This window comes from Mustela nigripes, chromosome 13 (assembly GCF_022355385.1).
Source record: "Mustela nigripes isolate SB6536 chromosome 13, MUSNIG.SB6536, whole genome shotgun sequence".
NCBI classification, from domain to species: domain Eukaryota; kingdom Metazoa; phylum Chordata; class Mammalia; order Carnivora; family Mustelidae; genus Mustela; species Mustela nigripes.
Genome location: NC_081569.1, coordinates 105576483 through 105604056, shown reverse-complemented (window position 1 = coordinate 105604056; position 27574 = coordinate 105576483). Strand labels below are relative to the sequence as shown.

Genomic DNA, 27574 nt, shown 5'->3' with positions numbered 1-27574 from the left:
AGAAAGGAGACTCCAGGTACAGAGGAAAGCAAGCACACAGGCCCCAAGTCTGTGTTATTTAGGAATTGAAAGATGCTATAAAGAAATGTTGACTTTAAAAATAGTTATTTTTGCCAGCAAACATTGGTTTATTCAGGAATAGCAGATCATTACAATTCAGGACATGCTATCTATGGTAAAACCATAGGCAAGTCCAACAGAGGAGAGGAACACTGTTTTATTGATAAGACAGATGAAATTGGGAGTGGTTGTTTTGAATGAGAGTCCATTGGAGAAAAGCAAGAGTTCAGGTTCAATGATGGTTCCTTCTTGACTGAGTTGCAGAGATAATCAGCTTCTCCTAGAAGATTCATGTACCTCTTTTTTTTTGTTGGGGCATGTAAGTGATCATCCCTTCCTGTTGAAGATTCTTCTGTTGAGGTCTATAATTGACAGGTCTGTAATTGCCTTTGAGTGGTATAGTAGCCCCTTCTAGCTTCCCAGCTCTACATTAATGAAGTTTCCCTTTATTAATTTTTATAAGAGTGAAGGATAAGTATGACATAGAACAGAGTTGCAGAGGTGGGCAAGACCCAGATCTTTCAGGGATTCATATGCTAGGACGGAGAGTTAGGATTTTGTACCATACGCAACAGGAAACCATTGGAGGGTTTACTCTGGGAATTGACATTCCTTCCTTCATTCATTCATCCCTTCACTTAACAAGTATGTGTTGGCCATTTTATCCATGCCAAGCATTGTCCCATCACCACTGGGGATGCAGTGCTGAAACCTAACAAGATTTCTGTCTGCATTCTTATTGGGAGGGCTTACACACAAATAAATAAATATATATCAGATATTTATAATGGTAATGAAGACAAATAAAGCGACATGCAGTGTAAAAGAGTGATGAGGGTGGTTGTGAGGAAAGTTTTCTCCCTGCTGAGGGCTCTGAACAGAGACCTAAACTGGGGAAAGGGGAAAGCAGAAAGCCATGTAGATACCTGAGGAAGAGGGCCCAGGCTGAGGGGACAGCCAGTGCAGAGGCCCCGAGCCAGGGACTATCTCCTGTGTTTAAGGAGCAGCTGCAAGGTGAATACGGCCTGAATGGGGAGGAGGAAGAGAAGAGTGGCGGGATCGGATGTATGTTTTCAAATGATTCCTCTGTATGTCGAGTGAAGAATGAGCCCAGAGCAAAGGCTAGACCCGAATGTCAGCATCATTTACAGCTGGATGATGGCATCTGCGACTTGGCAACCTGACCCATGTTCCCCTTGCTTTTTATCATTCTAAATTCTATCATCATAATTATTAGCAGCAGCAGCAAACACATCTCCCCAGGCAGCGCAGTTCTAACCTCAGTTTTTATAATCTGTTCTTGTATTTTTGCTGACTGTTGCTAGCTTTGCTGTATCAGTTGTGACACATAATAACCAATATCTTAACCAGAGGCCCATGAATTTTAATACTGAGTGTACAAAAACTTCTATTTTATTCTCATTTTTTCCCCTGATTCCTCTTAGCACTTGGTTGAACTTTTGGTTCCCATGAAGAACAAAGGGCAAATAAATATCTATTAATTTCTACTGAGAAACTTTTAACTCATAATAAGGTTGGATTCTCTTCAGGGTAGTACCTTCACCTGCCCAAGATGAAATACATCAGGCCCTTCTGTCCCATATCCAACAGCTGTCTTATACTATCATTAGTCTTGAGTAAATGAAGCAGGATCCCTGAGCTTTTCTGAGTGCTCTACCTCAGTGGCTTTCAACTGGAGGTAGGGTTGCTAATAAAATACTAATAGTTCATGGGACATACACTTAAAAAAATAAAGAGTTTAGCAGAGATTTAAATGTAACTGGATGTCCTCTATTTTTATTTGTCAAGTCTGCCAACCCTAACTAGAGGTGACTATTAGAATTTCCCTTGGAGAGGCACCTGGGTGGATCAGTGGGTTAAGCATCTGCCTTTGGTTCAGGTCATGATCTCAGGGTCCTGGAATTGAGCCTGGAATTGACTAGCTCCCTGCTCCACGGAGAGCCTGCTTCTCCCCTCTCCCTCTGCCTTTTGTTCCCCCTGCTTGTACTCAATCTTTCTCTCTCTCAAATAAATTTTTTAAAAGAAGAAGAAGAAGAAGAAGAAGAAGAAGAAGAACTACCCTTGGAGTTACAAAATTGAGATGGCTAGGCCCCTTCAGACTTACTTCAACTAAGGCAAAATTTCTGAGGGGAATTTTGAGTCATACACATGAGTAAGAACCACTGTTTTGAAGATTTGAGCTAGTCCTCACATTAGCCAGACCCTACACTAGGTGCTGGAGATATGACCATGAACAAAAAGATGTTCATGGTCATAAAAAATGGCTGCCCTTTGCCCTCCTGGGGCTTTGGTCTGGGGTCAGAGAAAGTGGGGAAGGCTGAAGAGACAGATGTTAATCATATCTTCACATAAACAAATATAAAGCCTCTCAGGGCTCCTGGTTGTAGAACGAGTGGACACTAGCCAGTCTCCTGGTCCACTGAGCTCTAGGCCAGCTTGCTCACAGGGCAGGCTGCCTTGCAGGGCTGCTTGTAGGCGTCTGAGCCCCAGCCCCTGCCCGCAACTTCCTGGTCTCCTAGGAATGTTGTACAAGCAGGACTTGGTGAGACCCTTTGGGCATCTGTGATACCTAGAAATCATCGCCGCTCCTACCTTCAAGCCTTTCTACTATGGGTTCCCGCTGTTTGGCATGCTTCTTCCTCTGCTTATTGTCATGAGTCACGCTCTTGACTCCTCAAGTGTTGAATGTAGATTACCTTCTCAGTGAGGTCTGTCTTGGCTACCGTATTTAAAATTGCAGATTCACGGGTGCCTGTGTGGCTCAGTTGGTTAAGCATCTGTCTTCTGTTTGGGTCTGGATCCCAGAGTCCTGGGATCAAGGCCTGTGTCCTTCTTGCTCAGCTAGGAACCTGCTTCTTCCTCTTCCTCTGTCTACTGCTCCCCTCTACTTGTGCTCTCTCTCTGTCAAATAAATAAATAAATAAATAAAATATTAAAAAAAAAATAAAATTGTAGTTAAATCCCTACCTTCTCCCAGCCCTCCTGATCCTTTCACCCTGCTCTAATTTTTTCACAGCACTTAATATCTTACCTACTATGTACTTTAGTCATTTACTATATATAATTATGTATTGTATTCTCCTTCCACTAGAATATAAGCAGAGATTTTGTTACCTATTTCATTCACTAATACGTCCCAAATGCCTACAGGAGAGTCTAACACATAGTAGGTTCTCTAATAAGATGAATGAATGCTGTATGGATAAAGGATAAAATCAACTCTGCTTTATAAAGAATTAGACAAATCTGAAATGGTTTGTCCATGAGGGTTCCCCCACAATCCTAAAGCAACAGATTACCTAGCCATAGTCTGCTCTCCTCAACCCCCAAATATGTGACCTCAAAGCTTTGGAGAAATGATGAATATTTCTTGCTTATAAAAGGGCCAGAGACCACTGTCTGGGATATTCTGAAATAAGACCCTGCTGTGTGACAAGGGGAAAACCAAGCTCCCCAAAACAGTTCTCATGGTAATCCCAGATAGTCTCATCCAAGGGAAAGAAATATCAGCAAGATTGCTGGTGAAGTTTTCTGGCCATCTGGATAAACATCAGGCAGAAGGCAGGCATTCACCCAGGGGACTGCGGGTGACTCTTGGGAGGGGAAGAGAGGAAAATGAATGATCATGGGCTCCATGGGCTCTGTCATTAGAAGCCCGGGGCATTGGGCCTTATGGTCATCTTCATAGCCTGCTCAGTAGAACTGGCAAAAATTTTCTCTTATATTGCTCTACTTTGTTATACTCCCCCCCCGCCCCAAAAAAAAGTAAAGGTATTGGTTCTTACAGGAAATGTAAAGCTCAGAAGTCAAATTGCATATAAGGATCCAGACTAAGCTTTCTTTGTCTTACTGAAAGGGGAAACATGAAAAGAAAACAATGAATAAGGAGTAATGGGTGTCTTTTCAGATTTGTTGATATTGGTGGGCCAAAATAGGCAGTTTGGTACATCCCATTACCTGATGAAATCTGTGAACCTGGAAAACTTCCCAGAGAGAATGAATCAGAAATTAAAACCATGACTTCTAGAATCTTCACCATATTGAATTAGAAAAACCAACTGAGGGACTGTTGCTAAGAAATTGCTTTGTCCTTTTTTTAAAGTAGCTAGATGAAGATAGATAGGTACGTAAAACTCTGATTAATTGGGCCATAACAGTAATTAGCCTTTTCCTTCAGGTGGCCTGCCTTTTCAGCAGAGCCCTGGAAACAGACTATTTCTGTCCTAATGAGATACGTGTTTCTCAAGCAACAAGAAAACATCTCCCCTAATGGAATTTTGTTTTATTTCTTCTGTCTGTGTCCATCTGTCTGTCTGTGTGTGTGCCTCTCTGCCTCTTTCTCGCTTTGTGGGACGACAGAACCATCTGCTGCAGAATCCCAGGGGAAATGCAGCATCTCCGAGGATGAGCTGATCACTGCCATTAAAGAAGCAAAGGGGTTATCCTATGAAACAGCGGAGAGCCCACGGCCTGTAGGCCAGGGGACGAACAGGCCTGAGGCCAAAGCCAGGTCCGGGCTGCCAACCATTCCCAGCCCTCTGGACCATGAGGCCAGCAGCGCGGAGTCAGGGGACTCTGAGATCGAGCTTGTGTCCGAGGACCCGCTGGCCGCCGAGGACGCGCTGCCTTCCGGCTACGTGACCTTTGGCCACGTGGGCGGCCCGCCACCATCGCCGGCCTCGCCGTCCATCCAGTACAGCATCCTGAGGGAGGAACGCGAGGCTGAGCTGGACAGCGAGCTCATCATCGAGTCATGCGACGCGTCCTCTGCCTCAGAGGAGAGCCCTAAGCGGGAGCAGGACTCGCCCCCCATGAAGCCAGGCGCCTTGGACGCCATCAGGGAGGAGCCAGGCGCCCACGCCGAGGAGGGCGCAGCCAGCCGCCGGGGCCTGGCCGACCCGGGCCCCTTCCTCAAGTTCCCTGCGGCCGCCCCCCATGCCGGTCCCGATCTGCCCTCTGAGGACGGAGCCCCGGCGCCACCGGAGGAGCCCACCGCCCAGGGGAAACCTGAGGAAGCCGTTTGTCCCAGCCCAAGCCCGGTGGCTGCGGGGAGCCCTGAGCTGCGAGGTCCTGGCGTCGACGCCCCTCTGCTCTTCCTCAGTAAGCAACAAGGTAAAGTGACAGCTCTTCTCACTACAGCAACTTGGTTGCTAGCTGTTCGTACCCTGGGTGCTCTGACATCCGCAGAGTGGGGATTCAGGCCAAGCCCTACGGCCCTGTCCTGGCTGGTCCAATAGCTGACCAGAGAGCAACCAGGAGAGGATGGGAAGGAGATCATGGGGAGAGTCAGAGTCGCAGTTGGGACTTGGGTATCAGAGCCTCGTGCTGCAAGCAGCCCCGCTGGGCTGGCTGAATCCTTGCATCCCCAGTCACGAGCGCTTCTGTGTCCATGCCGAGATCTCCTGGATGAAGTGAATGCCTCCTGTCTTTCATCCCTAGTTGGATTTCCTCACCTGGGAAGGGATGGTTGCTCATTTCTATCCTCCTACCCCTCTGTGATGGGGAGTGGCTCCAGCCCTGTAGGCCCTGGAACCCACTGTAGTGAGCACCTCCATTTCACTGGCCAAACTGGTTCATACCTGGGCCACCTGGATCTCAGCACCTTCCTTTCTCTTATACAAGGAACAAGGGATTTGGACCTTGATAAGGTCCAGATTTGTGTGTCTGTGTTTGTCCTGGCTAGTCAGGAAAGACAGGGACCAAAGTTAATTCCAGAATTTTTTTCTTCTTCAGCAAGGCCCAAGTTAATTTTTAAAGTCACTTATAACTGAAGAATGATTTTAATTTGGCCATTCTACTTTTCCTGCAAGAAGTCTTGAAGTCTTCAAATGCAAGAGAAATGGAAGGTGTTATTTTATCTTTCAGACATTGTATGTGAAGAATGTGTAACATTCTTCTTTCCAAATCTACCCCACCTGACTGCAACTGTTTTACAGAATTCAGGAAAGGAAGCGAAGAGTGAGTGAATAAATTAGGTCCTGTGCAGTCTAGCATGTGGGCTACATTGTGTGAAGGAAGGAACATCTCTCCAGCTCCTGGGTGGAGAACACCCAGGTAGAACTTTAAAACCAACCCCCAAATCACAGCTTTATTCAAAGTCCCCTCCTGCCTATCTCCTCTGCTTGCTGCTTCTTTCAAAGTATTTTGCCTTTGGGGGATAAATGATTTCAAGGGTATACCCTCCTTCCTGTGTATATGCTAATAACTTCAGTGATGCTGGTAGCAATTAAAGTGTTTCATATAAATACAGAGTGCAAATCTTTCCCTTTGTAGATTAGAAGCAGCTTCTAAATTTTTCAGCACATTGGAACAGGGGAACTGAGAGGGATGTGATAAAGAGATAACACTTGCTATGTGGTTGCTTGGAGGCTTAGACACATGGCATCATGTAGGGTCCCATAGAATTGGCCTTTGATTTCCCAAATAACTCTTCCCTGAGAGTTTGAAGTATCTTTAGTGCATGCAGTAGTGAGGATATTTGATAACAGACTTAACAGTGGGAATGCATGTTCGTTAGGTGAAGATCAAAACCAGTTTTGGATTCTTTTGCTTCCACTCTGACTGTGATGGGGAAGGACCCTGCAAGTTGCAGGGAGCCCCAGGAAATGGCGTAAGCATGAGCAATCTTCCATCACTTTCATCCTGAAGCAGTGGAGCTTGTGTTTTGCGGAGTACAGGTTCATATCACTCTACTTGAACGGACCTGTGTTTCCATTTTATCCTCCAAATAATGTCTCTGAAAGAGACACCATGTGTGCCGTGCTATTCAAATATGTTTATTCTCAGAAGCAAATACATCAGAAGGCTAATGAGAAAATTGTGCAGGCCCGTTTCTCTCTCTAATAAATCTGAGAGACCAGTGCGACAGCTGGGACTGACAGAGTGACCCGATGTCTGATGAAGGGTTAAGGCGGAGGAAAACCACAGCTGTGAACGCAAAGGCTTCAAGCATCTTTTCTGGCCAATTCTGGTGCCATTCTCATCTCTGTGCAAGTTGTCCCATATGGCTTGGACCCTCTGCTGCCAAGTTTAGACATGAGAGAGGAGAGAGTGGCAGTCTTTTTAAACAAGTCAGGCATGCCAACGTGAATAACCTCTGCTCTCTGCACTGAGGGGTTCTTTGAATTCCAGTCTCCTGCCAGAACGATTGCTCAGCCGCATTCTCTGTAAAGTCTAAAAGGCTGTTCTGGGGCAGCCAAGCACCAGAGGTCTTGGGAGGATGACTCAGTGCTGCCAGCATGTTATTTGAGCTCTGAGGTTCCTCCTGTTCTCACCTTCTCCATCTCAGCAGGTGAGAGGATCAGTGCTGCCCAGCCTCCCCTAGGCAGTTCTTAGTCACTGTCTGTGGACCATAGGACTGTGCTCAGGTCTAGCAGGACTCCGCCAACAGTGAAGTCAGGTCAGCCCCTATGGTTGCCTGCTCTTGCTCACCGAAGCCCATGGCTTTGGAGCTGTGGGGCTGATGCTGAGCTAAGTGGCAGAAAGGTCCAGAAATATTTAGAATAAGGTCTGGCAAATATCTGATGGCATTGTAATATGGACTGCCAAGGAGTGCCAGGGTATCCTGGTGCCCATGGCTTCATAAAGTCTATTTTTGGATCTTTTGCGCCTCTCAAAGGCCTCTGGTGCTGTTGCACAGAGACAAAAGACAGTTTGTCATGTTCCAGCTTCCCTCCTCTGTGCGTTCCTGAGCTCTAGCTCCCCTGTCATTCTGCTCCCCCACACCTTCCAAGAAGGCCTTTGAGAGCCTAGGGAAGTTCTCACTGCTGCAAGGTTAGCCCTGACTGTCAGGGACATCTGAGTGAGAAGCCAAGCAGGAGATTCTCAAGAAAACACTGATACCCAGTGTGACTCATCAGGATTGGGATTCACCAAACCTGTTTAACTACAGAATTTTTCTTATTGGCATGTTCCTCGGGGTTCCTCCTCCAGGGAGCACTTTTTGGGAAATAGTGGTCTCTTCATACTCTTCATCCACTCCCAACATTCTGATTTCTTTACATGGCAACTCAAATGTACAGTGCTTGGACCATCCCCCTGAATCATATGTGGGAATCTGTTAGAAACCTCACTCCATGGGGCGCCTGGGTGGCTCAGTGGGTTAAAGCCTCTGCCTTCAGCTCAGATCATGATCCCAGGGTCCTGGGCTCTCTGCTCAGCGGGGAACCTGTTTCTCTTCCCCACACCCCTCTCTCTCTGCCTACTTGTGACCTCTGTCTGTCAAGTAAATAAATAATAAAAAAATCTTAAAAAAAAAAAAAAAGAAGAAGAAGAAGAAAGAAAGAAACTTCACTCCATCTTAGACCTATGGAATCAGAGTCTGCATTTTTACAAGATCCCAAAGTGATTCCTCTATCTGTCAAAGCCTCAGAAGCAGTGTTTTAGACCAGGGCAGCCAGCTTTCACATTTCTACCTGTAACCATCCTGATAAAGGTCACCAGTGACCCCTTCTTGCCCCCAAAATGGCCTCTTTTGAGTTCATCTTTCTTATCCTCTCTGCTAATTTGAGATCATAGTGCTGGCCAGTCCTTAAAATGTTAGTGAGAAAGTAGTATATATTCATAGTAATAAATATAAGTGGAACAAAATCGTTCCAAATAAAAGTTATAGTTCCCCTGCTCCGCCCTCCTGATCTAATTCTTGGAGATACGCACAGGTTTTGTTGTTCTGGTACCTTTCAGAAATTTTCTGTAAGTATTCAAGCATATACAAGTTGTGACTGCACAAGTGATATCACATTGGACAGACTGCTTTCTCACTTGCTTCCTGTGACAGTAAAAATCAAGAACAGTACCCACTCACATGAACACTGTTCTCTCCTTCTTAGAACTCTTTCCTCTCTTATCACTCTGGTGTCTCCCCTTCTTCCTCCACCCCTTACTCTCTGACCTCTTTTCCCATCTTTTTGCTACCTTCCTTCCAGTTCCTCTGTCTTGCCTCTGATTTCTGTCCCTGTTTTTCTTTGTCCCTCATTTCTTTACTGTCACCCACATGGGTTTTCAGCCACTGCCTTATGGGTAGCATATCCCAGATCTCTGGCTCTGGAGAATTCTCCTGAGCTTCAAGCCCATTTCCCCACTGTTGTTCAGACATCCTGTAGACCCTCCACATACAATTCATTGATGTTATTTGTCAGAATCCTCTCCTTTCCTTCCTCTGTGTCCTTCCTGAGCTAATGACAGGATATCATTTGGGCTTCACTTGGGCTTGAACATTCAAATCAGGTCTGGATCTAAATAAAACTCACTATTTCATGTTGTAAAAGTACAACATGAATATAAACACTTAGAGGAAGTCTCATGGCAGTGTTTGGTTATAAAATTATCATCCAAATGACCCAGAATTTTTTTTTTTAAGATTTTATTTATTTGAGAAAGAGAATGCAGGCAGGGTCAGGGGTTTGGCAGAGGAAGAAGGAGAAGCAGACACCCCATTGAGCAAGGAGCCCCAGGGAGGGCTCTATTCCAAAACCCCAGAATCATGACCTGAGCTGCAGGCAGGTGCTTAACTAACTGAACCACCCAGGATCCCCCAAAATGTTCTTAAAACATGAAAAATTATTAAAATAAAAATACAAAATGTGAAAATTCTCTTTGCGACACTCCTAAGAACACATCCAGTGACACCAGTTTGAGAAATGTTGGTTCAAGCCACCATTACCCAAAGTATTGCCCAAGCACCAGCTTCTTCAGAACCTCCTGGAGTACTGATGAAAAAAATGGAGGTCTTACTCTGCTCCTGCACCAGGACTGCGGAATCCGAATGCATTGAAAGCAACCTGTGCTTTCAATAAGCATGGTGAAGGGTAAGCAGATGAGCTGAGCCGCCCAGATCTGTAGTAAAAAACCACCTTGGTGAGCATGCCTGAGGCATATGCTGTTTTTTAATTACAGAGACCAAGGGGGCGCTCAGCTGTTTCCGTCCCTTCCTGTGCCCTGGGAGGCAGACCCCTGTACCTTCAGTTTGTGGACACCAGCTGCAGCGGCCTGAGCTTGCAGGACTCAGCCCCTTGTGGCATGGAGAAGCTGGTCTCCCCTGTGGGGGCGTGATTTACTGGAAGGCTACCAGATGGAGGTCTTCTAAATAGACCTAACATTTATGAAGTTTATTATTGCTTCTCATCATTATGCCAAATATTGCTTCTGCCCTAAAATATTCAAAGGAACCAAAATAAGTGTGACCCATTTACTTTTCATGTAATTTGAAAAACAAGTCATCAACTTCTAGTCCCATGTTTTTTTGCTTTCATGAGATGGAATTCATAAATCAGGCTGTAAAGATTCTTGGAAAGTCTCTTTCTTTCACAGTGTAGATTTCAGAATCAGCCTGAGGACTTAGGCTGATTGCCCCTAAGCCATTGTAGCTGTTGCCCCTAAACCAGCTTTCAGTGAGATGGACGAGTAACTGCTAGATAAAGCTTGGCTTCTGTGTGGACATATGCAATGTACTACTTAGAGGGAGACGTTGAGCTTTCCATCTTAGACTATTCAAACCAATTAAACTGCTTTTGTGAGACATCCCAAATAAGGCTGCTGGTAAGCAGCTCACCTCATTGGCTTTTCCATCTGAAGTAGTCGCAAGGTTAGCATTGTCCCAGACTGCATATTGATCTATGTTTTTAAAATGGTGGCTTTAAAACTGGGGAAATTTTCTTCTCAGACTTGGATAGAAACTGCTCCAAATCTTGGTGGCCCCAGAGCTTATTATTTCTAGGGACAAATGTTCTTGATATTTCAACAGGGTGTGTGTATTGATCTGAAATAGTTATTATACCTCTAGTATTTCAGTAATTTTTTGGGACGTGGTAAACCACAGCTCCCTAATAAATTTTGCCTGGGCACAGAAGGCATAGACAAGCTCCTAAGATGGATTCAAGTCAACCTTGAACTTGCCTATAGAGATAAAATTCACAGATGGCAAATATTACAGTGCCTCTAAGAAATAATGACCCTAATAGGTGGTGATCTTGATTCACGATCTAGCCCCTTAACCCCTCACATAAATCATCCTTTCTTGCTGATGTAATCATGCAGCTTGGAGGATATAATTCACATACTTCTCATTCTCAGAGCCAGGACTAACTCCAGAGGATTCTCCATCCCATTTAAATGCTAACCTCACCTTCCACTAAAGTCTGGGTGGGATACTCACAGATATTAGTCTCTGTACTTCTGGATTCTATCTTTGCAATCCCACAAAACACTCTAATACAGAATGAAATAAATTTTATCTAATGTTATGCCAGCCTTGCAAATGCAAGACCTTACCAATTCATTCATCCTTCTTTTGATTCAACCAATAAGTTATACTACATTCCTGATGTTATCAGTATAATGGTGGCCAAGGCAGACGTGAATCCACCCCTCATGGGGTTTGCATTGGTGGAGATCTGGAGGTTTCCATTAAAAAGGAAATCCATAGAATGATGTGTGAGAGAGTGAGAGAGTACATGGTGGTAGTCATACTTAAGTAGGAAGGTCAGAGGAGGGGGAAACTCTGTGACCAACTGTGGCAAGAGATAAAGAAAATTCCAAACTATAGAAAATAGAAAGGCCAGAAGAAGGAAAGTCCTGGGTCATTCTAGAAACTGGGGTTGGGGGGTCTGCACAGCTGGTATGTGGTAGGCAAAGGTGCCAGTGGCAAGAAATGGGATTGGAAGGGTGGCAATGTCCTTTCCTACCCAGCCCAGGGTGCAGAGTTTGGCCTTTATACCAACCATTGCAAGAAGATACCAAGAGTTTTAAACTAGGAAGTAACAAGACCTGCTCTCCCTTTTTAATGGTCACATTGTCTGCCATTGAGGGATGGGGTGGGAGGAAGATGAGTGTGGAAGCAGGAGGACTGCTGAGGAAGCATGGGATAATGGTGACCGGGACAGGGTGGTAGCCATGCACATGGAGAGGAATGGATGGATTTGAGGTAGATTCTGCAGACTGACTTCACAGGACTTATGGAGGCATTAGATGGGTGGTTGGGGTGACTTGATTCCCAACACCTCACAGTTTTTAGTCACCATAATGATTAGAAGTAGATGAAAAAAAAAAAAAAAACACTACAATGGGAAAAAAATAACCCCAAGCTTAGTTCTATTTCATGAGTGATTGAACCCATTTTTTGTGTCTGCTGTTAGAAAACCATCCATTTGTGTGATGATAGCACTGAAATAACTCTCTCACAGTCTGGCCTCTGTACCCAGTGTATCTCCAGGGCCAAGCCACTGCGGATCTAACAGTCATCAGTATGTTTAGATGACCATGATGTTTGGGTGGCTGAGACTGGAGCTGGAATGAGGGTCAAATATGGTACCTGTGGAGGTTAAATAAGGCCTGTAGTAAGGTGGACAGGGATTGTAGACAAGCAAGTTGGTTATCTAGATAGAATTAGACACCACTTTGGCTAGGGCCAGGAATTTATAAAAACTTCAGAAAGCCTAAAGTACAAGTTCCAAATATGGATAAAAATTATACTAGCAGGCAAAGAAAAGATAGCAGCCTGACAGAGAGCAGAGGTTAAAGTCAGAGAAAAAGGTGGCTTTAAGACAAACACTCAAACTGGGGTCTGAAATAGAGACAAGCACACCACTGGGTCTGGTTACTTCGTCTCAAGGTTATAGCTGACCATGGTCTTTATCTGTGATTGCTCAGAGCTTTCTGAGTCAACACTATTTCTGTAATGATCCTTTTGGGTTTGAAATGACCTAGGCCTGAGGCAGTAGTCCTCTTCTGCCCAGAGAGGTATTGATCCAGGAATTTTCTCTCTCCTTGTGGAGATTTGGGTCAATTGGTAGAGAGAAAGGATGAGATGCTCAGTGGAACTGTTTGGTTTTTCTCAACAGTGTTCCTCAAAGAGTTGTTGGACGATTTAAATATATCAGAAGCTCTTTTTTAGAATACAAATTCCTAGGCTCACTCCACAGTCTCTTAGGGAGGGACTGAGAAATCTGCTTTATTAAGTAGGTCCCATTGAATCCTAGGCACACCAGAATTTGAGAATTACTGTTTGAGGGACTGTGTTGAGGCTGAATTTCCAGAATACTCAGTAATCTTTGGCAGTTTTTTCCTGTAGTTCCCCATCTTCTTCCAGGGCCTGAAACAGAATCCTGAAAGTTGGCTTTTCTGTTTGGGCTCAGATATTAGTTAAAATGGCTCATGTGATGGGTTTAGAATAAAATTTATATTGTTAGCTCTGAGGCTTCCACCTCCCCATGGGAGAAGTAGAGGGGAGATAATGTGAGTCTTGGCAGCCCACTCAGAAGGATGCTCCTAACATCTCCCCACCTCACAAAGCCTCCAGAACAAAGACTCCAGAAGGATATTGTTGGGGACACAGATAGCTAAGCATTCACATTCCCAGTAGTTTAGGGCCTCCTGAGTCAGAAGGGTCCTCCAGGTGGCCTCTGTTTATAGCTTGGAAAAATCACAGGAGAGAGAAATGGCCTGAGGGTGGAGTTAAGCCCCACGCACAGGTTGTACCAGGCATAAGTGAGGATTACAGGCTTGATTTTACACACGATAAAATATCTCACTGTCACTAATAAATAATCCAGTTGAAAGCTGCAGATTATGGTAAGTACAGCATGCTGGCTTACGTCTTCCCTTCTGGCTCATTTTCTTACAACCCTTGGCTGAGCATTGAAATCATAGGGGACTTTTCTACACACAAATCACTTGCAAAAGCAGATGGTGCGTCCCCAAACTAATTCTTTTACTTCCAAACTCACTTTTTTTTTTTTTAAATCTCCCCCTAATACCTCAAGGAGATTTGATTCTACATCTAAAAGTGCAGAGGAAATTTTTGTATTGATTATCTCAACTCATTGTTAATGTCTGTTGCCATCCAGTGGTTGTGATGAAAATATCCAACCTTTACTTTTTAACCTCATCTCAAACCACCAGATGTGACATTTACAGCTCTCTTGGGTTATGCTGTAAGAAAACATGTCTTTGAATGATTTTACAGTGTCCACTGAATGGCTAAATGACTAGACCATTTATGTGGTGATTGTTCGGTTAAATCGTTAGGCATATTTTCCTTGGAACAAGAATGAGGACAGAGTTTCCAAAAAAAATTCCCCAATGGTAGCTTAGTTTTTACCAGAATTAATTTTAAGCTATACCATTTGGCCTGTACCAAACCATAAAATATAATACCATGTAGAATTTGTGAACCATAGTTTCCTACTAATTAGAGTTTTTGGATCAATGCCCTTGTTTTAAATGGAAGTCCAAGATTGTTCCAGGTGTTTCAGGGTCAGAAGAAACAGGATCTGAAATAAGATCTGACTCTCACCCAGAGCCCTTTTCCAACTAAATTGATAGTTGAATTGTTCATAAGAAAATCTAAAAGCTTTCTATGTCAACTTAATTTAGTATTTGAAGATATACTATCATTTGTGTATATTGACATAAAGGACTCTCACAATAGTATACACTGTGTACAGCTTGGTCACGTGTTAGCCACATCTTCTTTATTCATTCATCTGTTGATAGTTTGGCTATTGTGGACATTGCTGCTATAAACATTCAGGTGCACGTGCCCCTTCAGATCACTACATTTGTATCTTTAGGGTAAATACCCAGTAGTGCAATTGCTGGGTCGTAGGATAGCTCTATTTTCAACTTTTTGAGGAACCTCCATGCTGTTTTCCAGAGTGGTTGCACCAGCTTGCATTCCCACCAACAGTGTAGGAGGGTTCCCCTTTCTCCACACAGGATCCCAGTTCTTAGCAAAAGCTCGTTCCTAACCAACACCACATTGATCTATTAAATTCAAAAGAAATTTCTCCTGTGTGAAGCCTCTGAAATTTTGGGGTTATTCCTGTAGCTAGCCTCATCCTGACTAATATGGTCACCCATGATGTACCATGAAGTTGGGAAAGACCTGTAGTTAGAATGTATGTTAGAACATTTGTCTTGTTTCTCTTCTATACCTTTTTACTTTGTACTTTCCTTTCCTGATGCTAATCAGTCCCCATGCTGAAATTACTGCTGCATAATTCTTAACCTATCAGAAAAAGATAATCCTGTCCTCAAGACATTGTATTGCTACCTAGCAAAATGTTGTCATAAAAGCCAAACAGATCTTTAATCTGTAGTTGTACAAATTAAGAAGTAGCCCTTTTGACCATTAGGTTCACTGGAGCAGAATCATATGAAGTTTTTGTGAGGTAAACTTCTAAGAAAACTAGAGAATTTCCTCTGTCTAGGGCTAGCCTAGGCAAAATTGGGGACTAGGAAAAAAAATTGGGAACTAGGCACTGTATCTTGGGGTCCCCTTCCTCCCACCACCCTTGTATCTCTCACCTCAACACTGTCCCTCAGTTACTTGAGGCTCCCAGTGTTCCTGAGCTCTCCTGGCTTCCCTTTAAGAACACACATTCCCGGGTGCCTGGGTGGCTCAGTTGGTTAAGCGACTGCCTTCAGCTCAGGTCATGATCCTGGAGTCCTAGGATTGAGTCCCGCATCAGGCTCCATGCTCCATGGGGCGTCTGCATCTCCCTCTGACCTTCTCCTCGCTCATGTTGTCTCTCACTGTGTCTCTCTCTCAAATAAATAAAATCTTTAAAAAAAAAAAATGAAAGAACGTGCATCCCCTGTATTCTGGATCCTTGGAGTCCTTCATGCTCCCCATTTCTTAGGGTATACCATACAGCTATAATTTGATAAACCAATTCTTTTTCATGTGTTAGTAAGTTAGTGTGTGATCCCTCCTATGCAACGGATCTCCAGAATGAGCCACCTTAGGGTAAGACTAATCCATGGTTTTAGGGAGTAATTTCCTCAATCTAAAGCTCCATTCTCAACGGTATGTGTTCTGAGACACAAACATATTAGAATCTGGTTTAAGTCAGAATGCCCTTTCTAAACTTACACTGGACATGTACCTGGGGAACACCATCCTAGAGTGGGGATCATCAGTTCACTGTAAATTAGAGCAAGAAAGTGGAAGTCTTCATTGGAAATTTCCATCTCACTTTCACGACCTGTGAACTGTTGTTTAAGGACTGAGTTCCTCAACTAGAATCAGGGAAGAATCCCTGAGCCATGCCCAAGGTCCTTTCCTCTCCAGTGGCCCCTTCTCTAGATTCCCCTTCTCTGGATTCTGTATGATGTTGATTGTATATCCTTCTCTTCACAGGGGCAAGGACGCAGGGGCTAGCTGGGTTTGGATCCTAGTTCCACTACTTAGTACTAGCTGTGTAATTTTGGGCAAGTTAACCTGTCTGTACTTCAATTTCTTCACCTGTTCAAAGGGGAGAATTGTACCTACATACAAGATTCTTGTGAGGATTAATTGAGATCATTTAGGTTATGTAATTATGTTCTCATTTTATTACTATTTAAATATTTATGTTAATAATAATTATACAATGAGAAGGACTTTGGAATAGTCTAGCCCAGTTACTGATTTAATGCAGGGATTCTTTCTGCAACATCTTCTTTCATAAAATTTCAATTGATAAGTTTATAGGTTTTCTTCTTATGTCATAGTTTGATTGACTGCTTTCCAGTGATTTATAGGAGGTTGACTTGATCTCACTAGTAAGCGCCTTCCCAAACATATTGAGGGACAGGTTGTTTCTCGGAAGGCTTCCTAAGGCCTACTGGCCCAATTTATCTTCTTCTGTTGAGTATTGGTTTTTTACCCAAAATATATATGCTTAGGCCCCACCCTAAATATCCCAGGTATAATCTTTGTGTGTAATGTCCCTACATCAGAATTTTTTAGAATCCCCTAGGGTGACTTAAAATGTCTGTACAAGGTTTGCCGCTATTGAATTAACCCCAGCTGTAGCATACAGTTCCCTGAATCTTTAGTCCCATTTGTTGTTTCTCCCCAGGCTCTGGCATTTTGTAGTTTTTTTACTCTGTTAGCCCATGCTGGAGTAACAGACCCCCAAATCTCAATGGCTTAGCACAACAAGTATTTATTTCTGGCTTATATAAAATCTGATGCTAATTGGCAGGGGCTATTTTTTGTCCAGTTACAAAGGCATCCAAGCTCTTCCTTGCCTATGCCACTGCATATCAACATATGTTTTCTTAGGTTGTCGTGCCAGGAGAAGAGAAATTTGGAGGGGCACATTAGTTCTACAAAGCCTCTTCCTAGAAATGACACATGCCACTTTTGCTTATGGCCCATTGACCAGAATCAGTAACATACTTTCCTGAAGAATGGGTCACACTAGAAATTTGGTGAGCACTAAGTCCTTATCACAGAACTCTTGCACAATTATCTCTTGTTTCAGAACTTCATAGCACTTATCATTACCCACTATATTATATGTGCATTTGTTTATTTGTTTATTGCTTGTCTGTACCATGTAGATTTGAAATTCTTTAACATCACATACCTTGATTTGCTGCTTTGTCTCCAGGGCCTACAGTGGTGCCTGGTAAGTCGGAGGGACACAAATAAACATTTGATGAATAAATGAATATTGACTCAGACATGTAGATGAAGAGGCTGAAGTGTATTATGGGATTTTGTTATATGTCAGGGTGCTTTATAACTGTGTTCTTTCCCAAGAGCTCATTTAAATGTTACTGAGTCCAGTGAAAGTTTAAAGAATAATGGGCCAATTAAGAAGAGAATATTGTGTGTGGATCCCCTACTGTTTCTCATGAAGAACATTTACCTCTCTGCTGGGCACTCCTGGAGTGATCATCCCAGGAAAAGGCCAATGGAGTCAGCAGAGAAAGATGCTTTTCTGAGGTTCAGCTGACATAGCCAATAATAGATTTGAGTTGACAAAGCAGAAGGTGACATCACTGTAGGCCTGTGTTCAGCCTTTCTTTGCTGAGCCTATGGAATTTGTACAAGTCCAGTCTATTGAAACTTTATAACCCCTATAAAATGGAAAAACTTCCTGCAGTGAACACTTCTTATTATTTTGAACACAGCAAACCCAATTTAAAACAAAGCTTGTTATTAAGGTTGATATGGGGACAGGCAGTATTACGTAGTGACTAAGGCATGAGCTCTAGAATAGACAGACATGGGTTTGAACCCCAGTGTACCGTTGCTGGCCTAAAATTTCCCACACCTCATCTGTAAAATAATAATTCCTACTCCTTAGAAGAGTAATGAGATTTAAATTGAATTCATTAAATAATGTTTTAAGGGCTTAGGTTAGTAGAAGACCTGGCACAGTGTAGATGGCAGCAATTATTCTCACGTATGGTTGGATCGTGTTTTCTGTACTCGAAAAGGCTGTACACACAGGTTATAGTCAGTCATCATGGCGGTTACCAAGGCTATGAGAGAATGTGAGGCAGCAGGGGTGGGCTCTCCTCAGTGGATCAGCCCCCTGGTCTTAGAGGCTGGCAATACAGCAGGTTTCAATGGCACCGCAGCGGCAGCTGGCCACGCACCTGACCTCCCCCAGCAGCCCATCCTCCTTCTGTGGACTGAGCACTACCACTCCCTGGGATGGGGAGGAGCCCAGTGGGCTGCTTCATTACCTTCAACACTCACCTGTCACAGCCCATCTCAGGGATGTTATTGTCCCTCATCAGCATTTAGTTCAGCCCCCAATGCTGGTAGTCTCAGGCAAGCAGGATGGCTTTCTCCCAACACAGAAGAATGACCAACAGCTTTAGCAGAACTATTAAGGCTACTTTCCTCTAAAAGGGACTGAATTCACCGCAAGCTGAGAATTGCACATTCTTCTTTCCCATTTCCCAAAGCATAACTCTACCCACAAAGAAAGTTCTGCCCTATGATTTATTTTTATGGAAAGAACAATCAGATCCTTTAGGAATATTTGAAATGATGTTTGGAGGAAAAGTTTAGCTACGTTCTCACAATGATAAATGTGGAATAGCCTCTTTAAAATGGGTGAACATATCCTTGAGGATTTGTTTCTTACATCAAATGCTGCAGATGACTGCCATTTCTCTCAAAAAGCTCTTCCATTTTTATTATATGTTTTCAATAATCCCAAGTGGGAAGTCAGTTTTGATGTGCTTGCAATTCAGGGCAGTCTCATCGTGCAGTCCCATACAGGCAGGCAGACTGGCACTGGCCTGGGAGAAGAATTTACACAGAATTATATCTCCATCTAAGGAGGTTTATTGTAATATCTTGCTTATATAGTATAATTTGCTTCATCTTCCTTTTCCATCATTTTTTAAAAGATTTATTTATTTTACCCAGAGAGGGGGTGTACTTATGTGAGTGGAAGGTGGAGAGGCTCTGAGCACAGAGCCTGATACAGGGCTTGATCCCACAATCCTGAAATCATGACCTGAGCTAAAACCAAGAGTCCAGCGGTCAACAGACTGAGACGCCCAGGTGCCCCTCCACCATTTTCAACTTTCAAAAATAATTATGCATCATTTAACTCCAAAAATCCATACAAGATATTTCATAAGCACTGACAAAAACTTGTCATCCATAAACTAGTATGTATGTTTTTTAAAGATTTTATTTATTTATTTGACAAACAGAAATCACAAGTAGACAGAGAGGTAGGTGGTGGGTGGGGAAGCAGGCTCCCCACTGAGCAGAGAGCCTGACGCAAGGATCTAGGACCCTGGGATCATGACCTGAGCTGAAGGCAGATGCTTAACCCACTGAGCCACCAGGAACCCCAACTAGTATGTATTTTAATTATCCTATAAAGAAGACAAGTTTACGGTGCCTGGGGGCTTTGGCTCAGGTCATAATCCCAGGGTCCTGGGATCAAACCTCACATGGGACTCCCTGCTCAGCAAGGAGCCTCCTTCTCCCTCTCCTACTCCCCCTACTTGTATTCCCTCTCTCTCACTGTGTCTGTCAAATAAATAAATAAAATCCTTTTTTAAAAAAAGATATTTAGAATATGTAATTATAGAAAATTGTATACAGATTGAAGAAAACACTATTATGAACTCCCACATATAGATCAACAAAATTTATCAGTCAGTACCATTTTTTTTTCAGATTCATTTCATTGAAGTATTTTAAAATTAAGTCACAGCCATCAAGAAATGTTATCCCTGGGCGCCTGGGTGGCTCAGTGGGTTAAGCCGCTGCCTTCGGCTCAGGTCATGATCTCAGGGTCCTGGGATCGAGTCCCACATCGGGCTCTCTGCTCAGCGGGGAGCCTGCTTCCTCCTCTCTCTCTCTCTCTGCCTGCTTGTGATCTCTCTCTCTGTCGAATAAATAAATAAAATCTTAAAAAAAAAAAAAAAAAAAAAAAAAAAAAAAAAAGAAATGTTATCCCTAAATGCTTTAGTGTATATCTCTAAAAATAGGTATAATTACTTATATGACTATGGGACCATTATTACATCGAATAAAACAAATACCTCCTATCATCTAATGCCTTGTTCATATTCAATTTCTCTCAATCCTCCAGTTTTTTTCAGCTGGTCACTTTTTAAAAAGATTTTATATTTTTAAAGTAATCTCTACATCCAATGTGGGGCTCACACCCACAACCCCGAGATCAAGAGTCCCACGCTCTACCAACTAAGTCAGCCAGGCACCCCTTCAGTGGTTCACTTTTATTTATTTATTTATTTATTATTTTTTTAAAGATTTCTTATTTATTTATTTGACAGAGAGAAAGATCACAAGTAGGTAGAGAGGCCCCAGAGGGGGGGAGGGGGAAGCAGGCTCCCTGCTGAGGAGAGAGCCTGGTGCAAGGCTTGATCCCAGGACCCTGAGATCATGACCTGAGCCAAAGACTGAAGTTTAACCCACTGAGCCACCCAGGCACCCCAATGGTTCACTTTTAATCAGCCAATGAGCATATATCTCTCAGCTTTTGTTTTTCTGCTACATTGACTATAATAAGAACAAGCAACAATGGACAGTCCCTTTGATTGATATATTATATGATGATCAGATGTATTTCCTTTTTTCCCAATATTTTGTTATAAAAATTTTCAACCATACAGAATAGTTGAAAGAGTTCTTCAGGGAACCCTTGTTTACATAGTTCTATTTTTAATTCTTTCTCTGGTTTGCGGAGCTGACTGGTATTAGATGGTCTTCATACCTCAGATCCAGTGAGAAAACAAATGTTCTATGGCTTCTTTTTAGGTGGAAACCTTAAATAATATTTGGAAAGCAGATAGCTAGTGTTCTTATTACTTTGCATAGTTTATAAATCTTGAGAGTATCTTCTTCTCCAACTGGATAGCTCATGCCAGCCTGTAAATATTATTGAGCCTGACTTTCAGCTGACAGTATTTTTCTGGGGTATCCCTGGAGAGCCAGGTGCTGTGCACTGTGACAGTGGCATCACATTGTGGGTTAATGAGAAAGTGACAAGCCACCCTAATACTGAAGCAATTGGAACCAGCAGTGTGTTTCCACCTTATGCAATGTCAGTTGTATTTCAACATTATCCAAAAATATCATGCAAAGGTACTTGGAAAAGAGAAAAACAAATCTGGCTTCTAACGTGTATGTCTGAGGGTTGCTGCTGTTGCTATGGAGATCAGAGAAGCAGATTTTCGTGGCTTTACCACACTGAGCTTGTTTTTGAACAGATTCATGAGACTGTGGGCTTTTCTCTCTCTCTCTCTCTCCTCCTATTCTGGGTGGTTTTGTTAGACGTTACCTTGCCTGAATAATATTAACATATCGCTTGTGTGAAAGCACATTTGATGCTAATGCTTGGAGTTGTTTTTAGCAGAGCGATTTAACAGTACAGGATTCGTTTTTCATTTGAATGTTTTAAAATAGACTGACTCTCCTAATCAGCATGAACATAGAGCTCAGCTTGGAGCATAAGGAAATGTTAGTTTAATATTTTAGTGCCATCTGCTGTAAGTTTCGTGGCATTCTACCCCATCTGGCTTATTTGCAGCAATCCCCCCCCACCCCCACTGCCACTTTCTTTTTTTAGAACACAGCAAGTCTCTTTCCAAATCTTCTATACCAATTGACCCTTTCTTCCTACTGGTCACTGGATGAGGCTTTTGTCAGAAAAACATACTCCCTTGGCTCTAGGTGTCCATTTCCCGAAGACTCGTGCTTCAGCTTAGTGGGTGTGCGCATGCGTGCATGTGATACTTGTCAAGCAGTTAACACGTTCCTAGACCTCGCTGCTTCATCTGGAATGAAAGCCTGACTCTTCGTGAGTGAACAATTGTAAATTCAGCAGCATCACTAAATAAATAACTGTGGAAAACCTATTACATGCCAGGTTCTTTCCCAGGCATGGTGAGTGGTGGGGAAAGTTGGAGAAGAAAGCAGACACCCTCCTTCCATGGAGTTCCATTATGGGGGAGACTAACAGTACACAAGTAAACACACATGGGGCGGTAAGCGTTGTGCATTAAAACTAAAGCAGGCAATGCTATTTTAAATAGGATGGTTAAAGATGGTTCATGGGATTAAAATATTGCAATGGACACCTCTCATGTATTAAGACTGCCATCAAGGACAACAGATGTGTCTTCCAACCCAGAGGCTCTTGTTCAAGGCAGAGACTCCTTGTTAGTTATCTTTCAACATTAACCAGGAGCATTACACAAATGAAAAACAAGTCTGTCCTTTGAAGCTGTCAGTCTCTGGTATTGCTGTGGAACTGGGTGGACCTTGGACTTGACTCATTTTGACAATTCTTTAATTCAGCACATGGTTATAGCTTCTCTGTCTGTCCAGTTCTTTGTTGGGTTCCCTTGGGGAGCACAGGGGATTTCAAGTCCGAATGTGCTCTCCACAAGTTGTTTTTCACTGAATACTTCACCAACCCTCAACCCATCCAGAGGATAGGAATAAATATATATGGGACATTTAAATAAAAATGCCAGGTACTGTTGCAATTGACTCTCATAAGAATGCTACCAAACTTAAGTGCAATCATGTTGGATTTCAGAGAAGGGAGAAGTATTAAAATGTCCAGTGCATTTCTCCCTGCCTCCCCTCTTTAAATGTCAGTTTGAGCTGAACATTAAGCCCCATAGGAACTACTAATATCTCTGTAATTAGAAACAAAGGAGATTTGGAGGAAATAGAACCATGAGTAACACATTTTGATTTCTCTGTATATGCTTGCACTCGACTGATGCAACATGCTTGTTCATTTATTCATTTATTCATTCATTCATTTAAGAATCAAGTCTCAGGCACCTTATCATGTATAAGTGATTGGGCTGTGGCCAAGGAAACTAGGATAAATAATGGCCACAGGTTTCTGTAGGGAGAAGAATATAGACAAACTAGTGCAATAAAGTGTTACAGGAGCAATGAAGCTATATTTGTCCTAGCCTTGTCTGTGTTATTGATTTATGCTGCAGTGACTGAGATACTGCATGAGTGTTCTAACCTTTCTGTGCCTCTTTTCCCATTTCTTAAAATATCTGGGGCAGCGAGAAATATTAGCCGAATAACGATTCCTGGTCCTTTCTTGGAGTTGAATTGTCTCAAAGTGGTGAGGATATTAGTTTTAGCTTACTGGGAAATAAGCCACATAAAGAGAATCACTGTTTTAGTAGCTGGAGTAACATTACCAGCATTACCAGATGCTGTAGTGATAGCACACCACTGGGAGAAGCAAACAGGAAGAAGGTATTATCTCCCTGTTTTCCTGTTTATACAATATACATGGAGTTACTGGATAACTTTAGAGACTCATTAGTCCTCTGTACCATTCAATGTCATTCCTCACCCCAGTAGAGGCTGATTGCAGGGTAACTGCAGAATGAGGTGGAGGGGGGTTCTGTCCTCCCTCCTGAGCATGCAGTCTTCCCCTGCCCTGTGCCTAGGAGCCTGGGAGAGCTGCGCCAAAGCAAGGACAAAATTGAGTTTGGGAACATGATGAGATTGTAAAATGTCTTATTTATTTCCTATACTCTGGAGAGCTTTTAATGTTGCTTTTCTGGGCGTAAAAGAGAGACTTAAGTCCACCATATTACCCTTACTGTATATGAAGTTCCTATCCAGTTGAGTACCACTTCTCAAAGCCAGGAAAATATCTGTTGGTCTAACTGAAGCCGTAAATACGGCTTTGTGCTGAGTGTTTATATCAATGATCCAGCCCTCTGATTACCCACTTCTCCTCTTTTCCCCCAATCCAATATGCTTGGTTGGCATCGAGATGCTATTTCCCTGCTCTCTGGCGCAGGCTTTGTGAGAGATGGATTTCCCTCCTGTGTGGGGAAGATAAGTGGTGGCGGCAGCGAGTCAAACTCCAGGATCAGCAAAGGCTCCCTCCCGCCTTTAGTGACATTTCTCTATCTTCTCTCCTCCCTCTCAGTAGCAGGCAGTATGTTTATTTCTCCAAATTTCTTCACTTCTGTATTCTCTGCACAGGACAATGCTGAACTGAAAAAAGACAAACCTAGCAGTCACTTCATTCTATGGTAGGGACACCCCGTCCATACAAAAGAGGTCGAGTGTGTAAACTCCAGTGACTCCCTCCCTGCCTGCCTTTGGGACTCTGAAAGCTGACTCTTTAAGTGCCCCAGATTTTCAAAGCTCTGACTCTTTCTGCCTCTCCGTTTCCCGGTGGCAGACCATATTGTACTCACTGCTCTTTCATTCAACCCTCACAGAGACAGAAGGAATGGTTTGCTGAGAGGGAACGTTGTTAAATATTGGATGGGCTTTCTGGGCAATGCTAAATAATCTTCGAAGTAGATCTTTGAAGCTGACAGGGATTTGACTATTTTGAGAGCCTTCCTTGAGGAATTAGAATTCAGGGATTCTTTGCTGGACCCCTGCTATGGTCTGAATATTTGTGTCCCCCAAATTCAGATGTTGAAATCTTATTCCCCAAAGATACTGGTATTAAAAGGTGGGGCCTTTGGAATGTGCTTAAGAAAATATTGCCTAATCCAAGGTCACAGTGATTTGCTTCTATGTTTTTTCCCCTAAGAGTTTTATAGTTTTAGCTCTTATACTAGGTTTTTGGTCCATTTTGAGTTAATTTATATTTAGTTTGAGATACAGTTATATTTATATATAATTTATATATTTGTACATATAAATTATATATAAATTTATATTTAGTTTATAGTTTTTAGTTATATTTAGTTTATAGTTATATTTATATGTGTTTATAGTTATATTTAGTTTGAAATATAAAGGAGTTCAGCTTCATTCTATAATATGTATGTGGGTATCTAGATGTCTTGGAATCTTTTTTTTTTCTTTCTGTTTTTGAGAAAGAGAGTGCAGACTGGGGGTGGGTGGAAGGAGAGAGAGAAAATCTTAAGCAGTCTCCACTAACAGTGTGGAACCCAATGGGGCTTGATCTCATGACCCTGAGATCATGACCTGAACCAAAACCAAGAGTGGGACACTTAACTGACTGAGACAAGCGCTCCCTGGAACAGTTTTTTAAAAAGATTGTTTATTTCCCATCAAATCATCTTATCATCCTGCTCAGAAAATAATTGATTAAATGTAAGGATTTATTTCTAGATTCTCAGTTCTATTCCACTAATCTGTATGTCTAGCCTTATGCTAATACCACATTGTTTTGATTAATGCAGCTCTGGAGTAAGTGAAATCTGGAAGTGTAAGTCCTCCAAAGTTGTTCTTTTGTTTTAGGTCTTCTGGGTCCCTTGCACTTTCATATGAATTTTAGAATCAACTTGTCAATTTCTGAAAAACAGAAATTAGTAGGGATTGCTTAGACTTCAGTAGAGATCCATTGTTAGGGATTTCAGTAAATCTATAATTTGTGGAGTATTGCCATCTTAACAATATTAAGTTTTCCAATCCATGAATATGGCATATCTTTCCATTTATTTAGGTCATATTTATCATTGTACAAGTCTTGCACTTCCTTGATTGAACTTTTTTTGAATTACTTCTTTCTTTTTGATGCTATCATATCACCACCTGTTTTTATTTATTTATTTATTTATTTTTAAAGATTTTATTTATTTACTTGAGAGAGAGACAGTGAGAGAGAGCATGAATGAGGAGAAGGTCAGAGAGAGAAGCAGACTCCCCATGGAGCTGGGAGTCCGATGCGGGACTTGATCCCGGGACTCCAGGATCATGACCTGAGCCGAAGGCAATCATCCAACCAACTGAGCCACCCAGGCGTCCCTCACCACCTGTTTTTAAAAATACAATTTTATTGGATCACAGCCACACTCATTTGCTTATACATTGTCTTTCGCTTTTGTGCTGCAAGGACAAAGTTGAGTAGGTATAGCTGAGACTCTATGGCCCACAATGCCTAAAATATTGACTATGTTGCCCTTTACAGAAAACGTTTGTTATTACCATAATTTGTTCTCAGAAGTGCTTATTCTTGGGGGCATCCGGATGGCTCAGTCGTTAGGCATCTGCCTTTGGCTAGGGTTGTGATCTCAGGGTCCTGGGATCAAAGTCTGCATTGGCTCCCTTCTTAGCGGGAAGCCTGCTTCTCCCTCTCCCACTCCGCCTGCTTATGTTCCCTCTCTTGCTGTGTCTCTGTCAAATAAATAAATAAAATCTTAAAAAAAAAAAAAAAAAAGTTGATTCTTTTCTTTTCCTCCCTCAGAGATTCTGTATGGTAAGATGGAAGAGGAATCAGAATCATTTTATTTGATAGTGAAAAATACAAATAATATTGCACAGGATGAGTTTTGGAGTTAGTGAGATCTGGATTCAGATCCTGGGCCTCACGTTTTCTATTTGATCTCTCTGATACTCTGTTTTTCTTCCTTGAAATTTTAGTATCCTTTTCTTATGAAGGAAGAAAGTAACTTGTTAATGTCATATGTAAGAGCCAATGTCAAGAACTGGGCCCAGATCTACCTTTTTATCCATTTTCATTTCGATGACTTAGAAGTTAAATCTCTGCCTGGGAGATGTAATTTAAAAGTTGCTCCTTTCCACGCTAAATTCTTAGTATTGGCTCTCTATTTGTGCCTTTATTAATTATTTAAATCATTTGCTTCTTTTTCATAAAAATTTTAGTGCAGGAAAATATGTCGGTCACTCAGTATTAGGTGGAATGGGAGCAAATTTTGTTTTGTGTTGTTGTTCCCTTAAGGAAAAGATGTTACCTCCATTTTTTAGTAATGGTATTCTCGTTTGGCTCATCAACAGTAGAACACATTTATGTTAGATGTAATGAAATGGAAAATGTAGTGGTTTCAGCCACCAAAAGCACTTCTTTTGCAGTATCTGTTTTGTTGGTATAGATGACAGCAGACTTCCAGCTGGAACAGGTTCAAATGGGTTTCCATTTATTCCTTTTTTTGAATCTGCTCCAGAAGAATGTTGACTGTACCAAAATGGATTAAAATATTACTCAACAACTCCAGTTGTATACATAAAATGCAGACTTCTAGTCACAACTAAAAGTTTAAAAAGACTTTAAAAATGTAACCTTGTGGTTCTCTGGGAAGCAAACCTTCCCAGAGAAATACAGAGGCCTTACTCAGTCGCAATGTATTTTTTAGCTTGATTCTCAATGCCTTATGAAAAATTGTCTGTTTAATCTATTCATAAAACTGCAGGTGATTATGACTACTCATTCTTTCCAGCAGGACATAATATTAGAAATGATCATGTATTGAGATAATTTTTTTTTTTTAACCTGAC

The 27574-nt window shown here is 42.3% G+C and overlaps 1 protein-coding gene across 1 annotated transcript in view; it reads left to right on the top strand.

Annotated features, from left to right (window-relative positions):
* RTN1 (reticulon 1) overlaps window positions 1-27574 on the top strand; it is a 218138-nt gene that overhangs the window by 125265 nt on the left and 65299 nt on the right. Inside the window, exon 3 of the mRNA XM_059373321.1 lies at window positions 4441-5193. Within this exon, the coding sequence (XP_059229304.1) occupies window positions 4441-5193 (753 nt within the window). The remainder of the gene's footprint in view (window positions 1-4440; window positions 5194-27574) is intronic.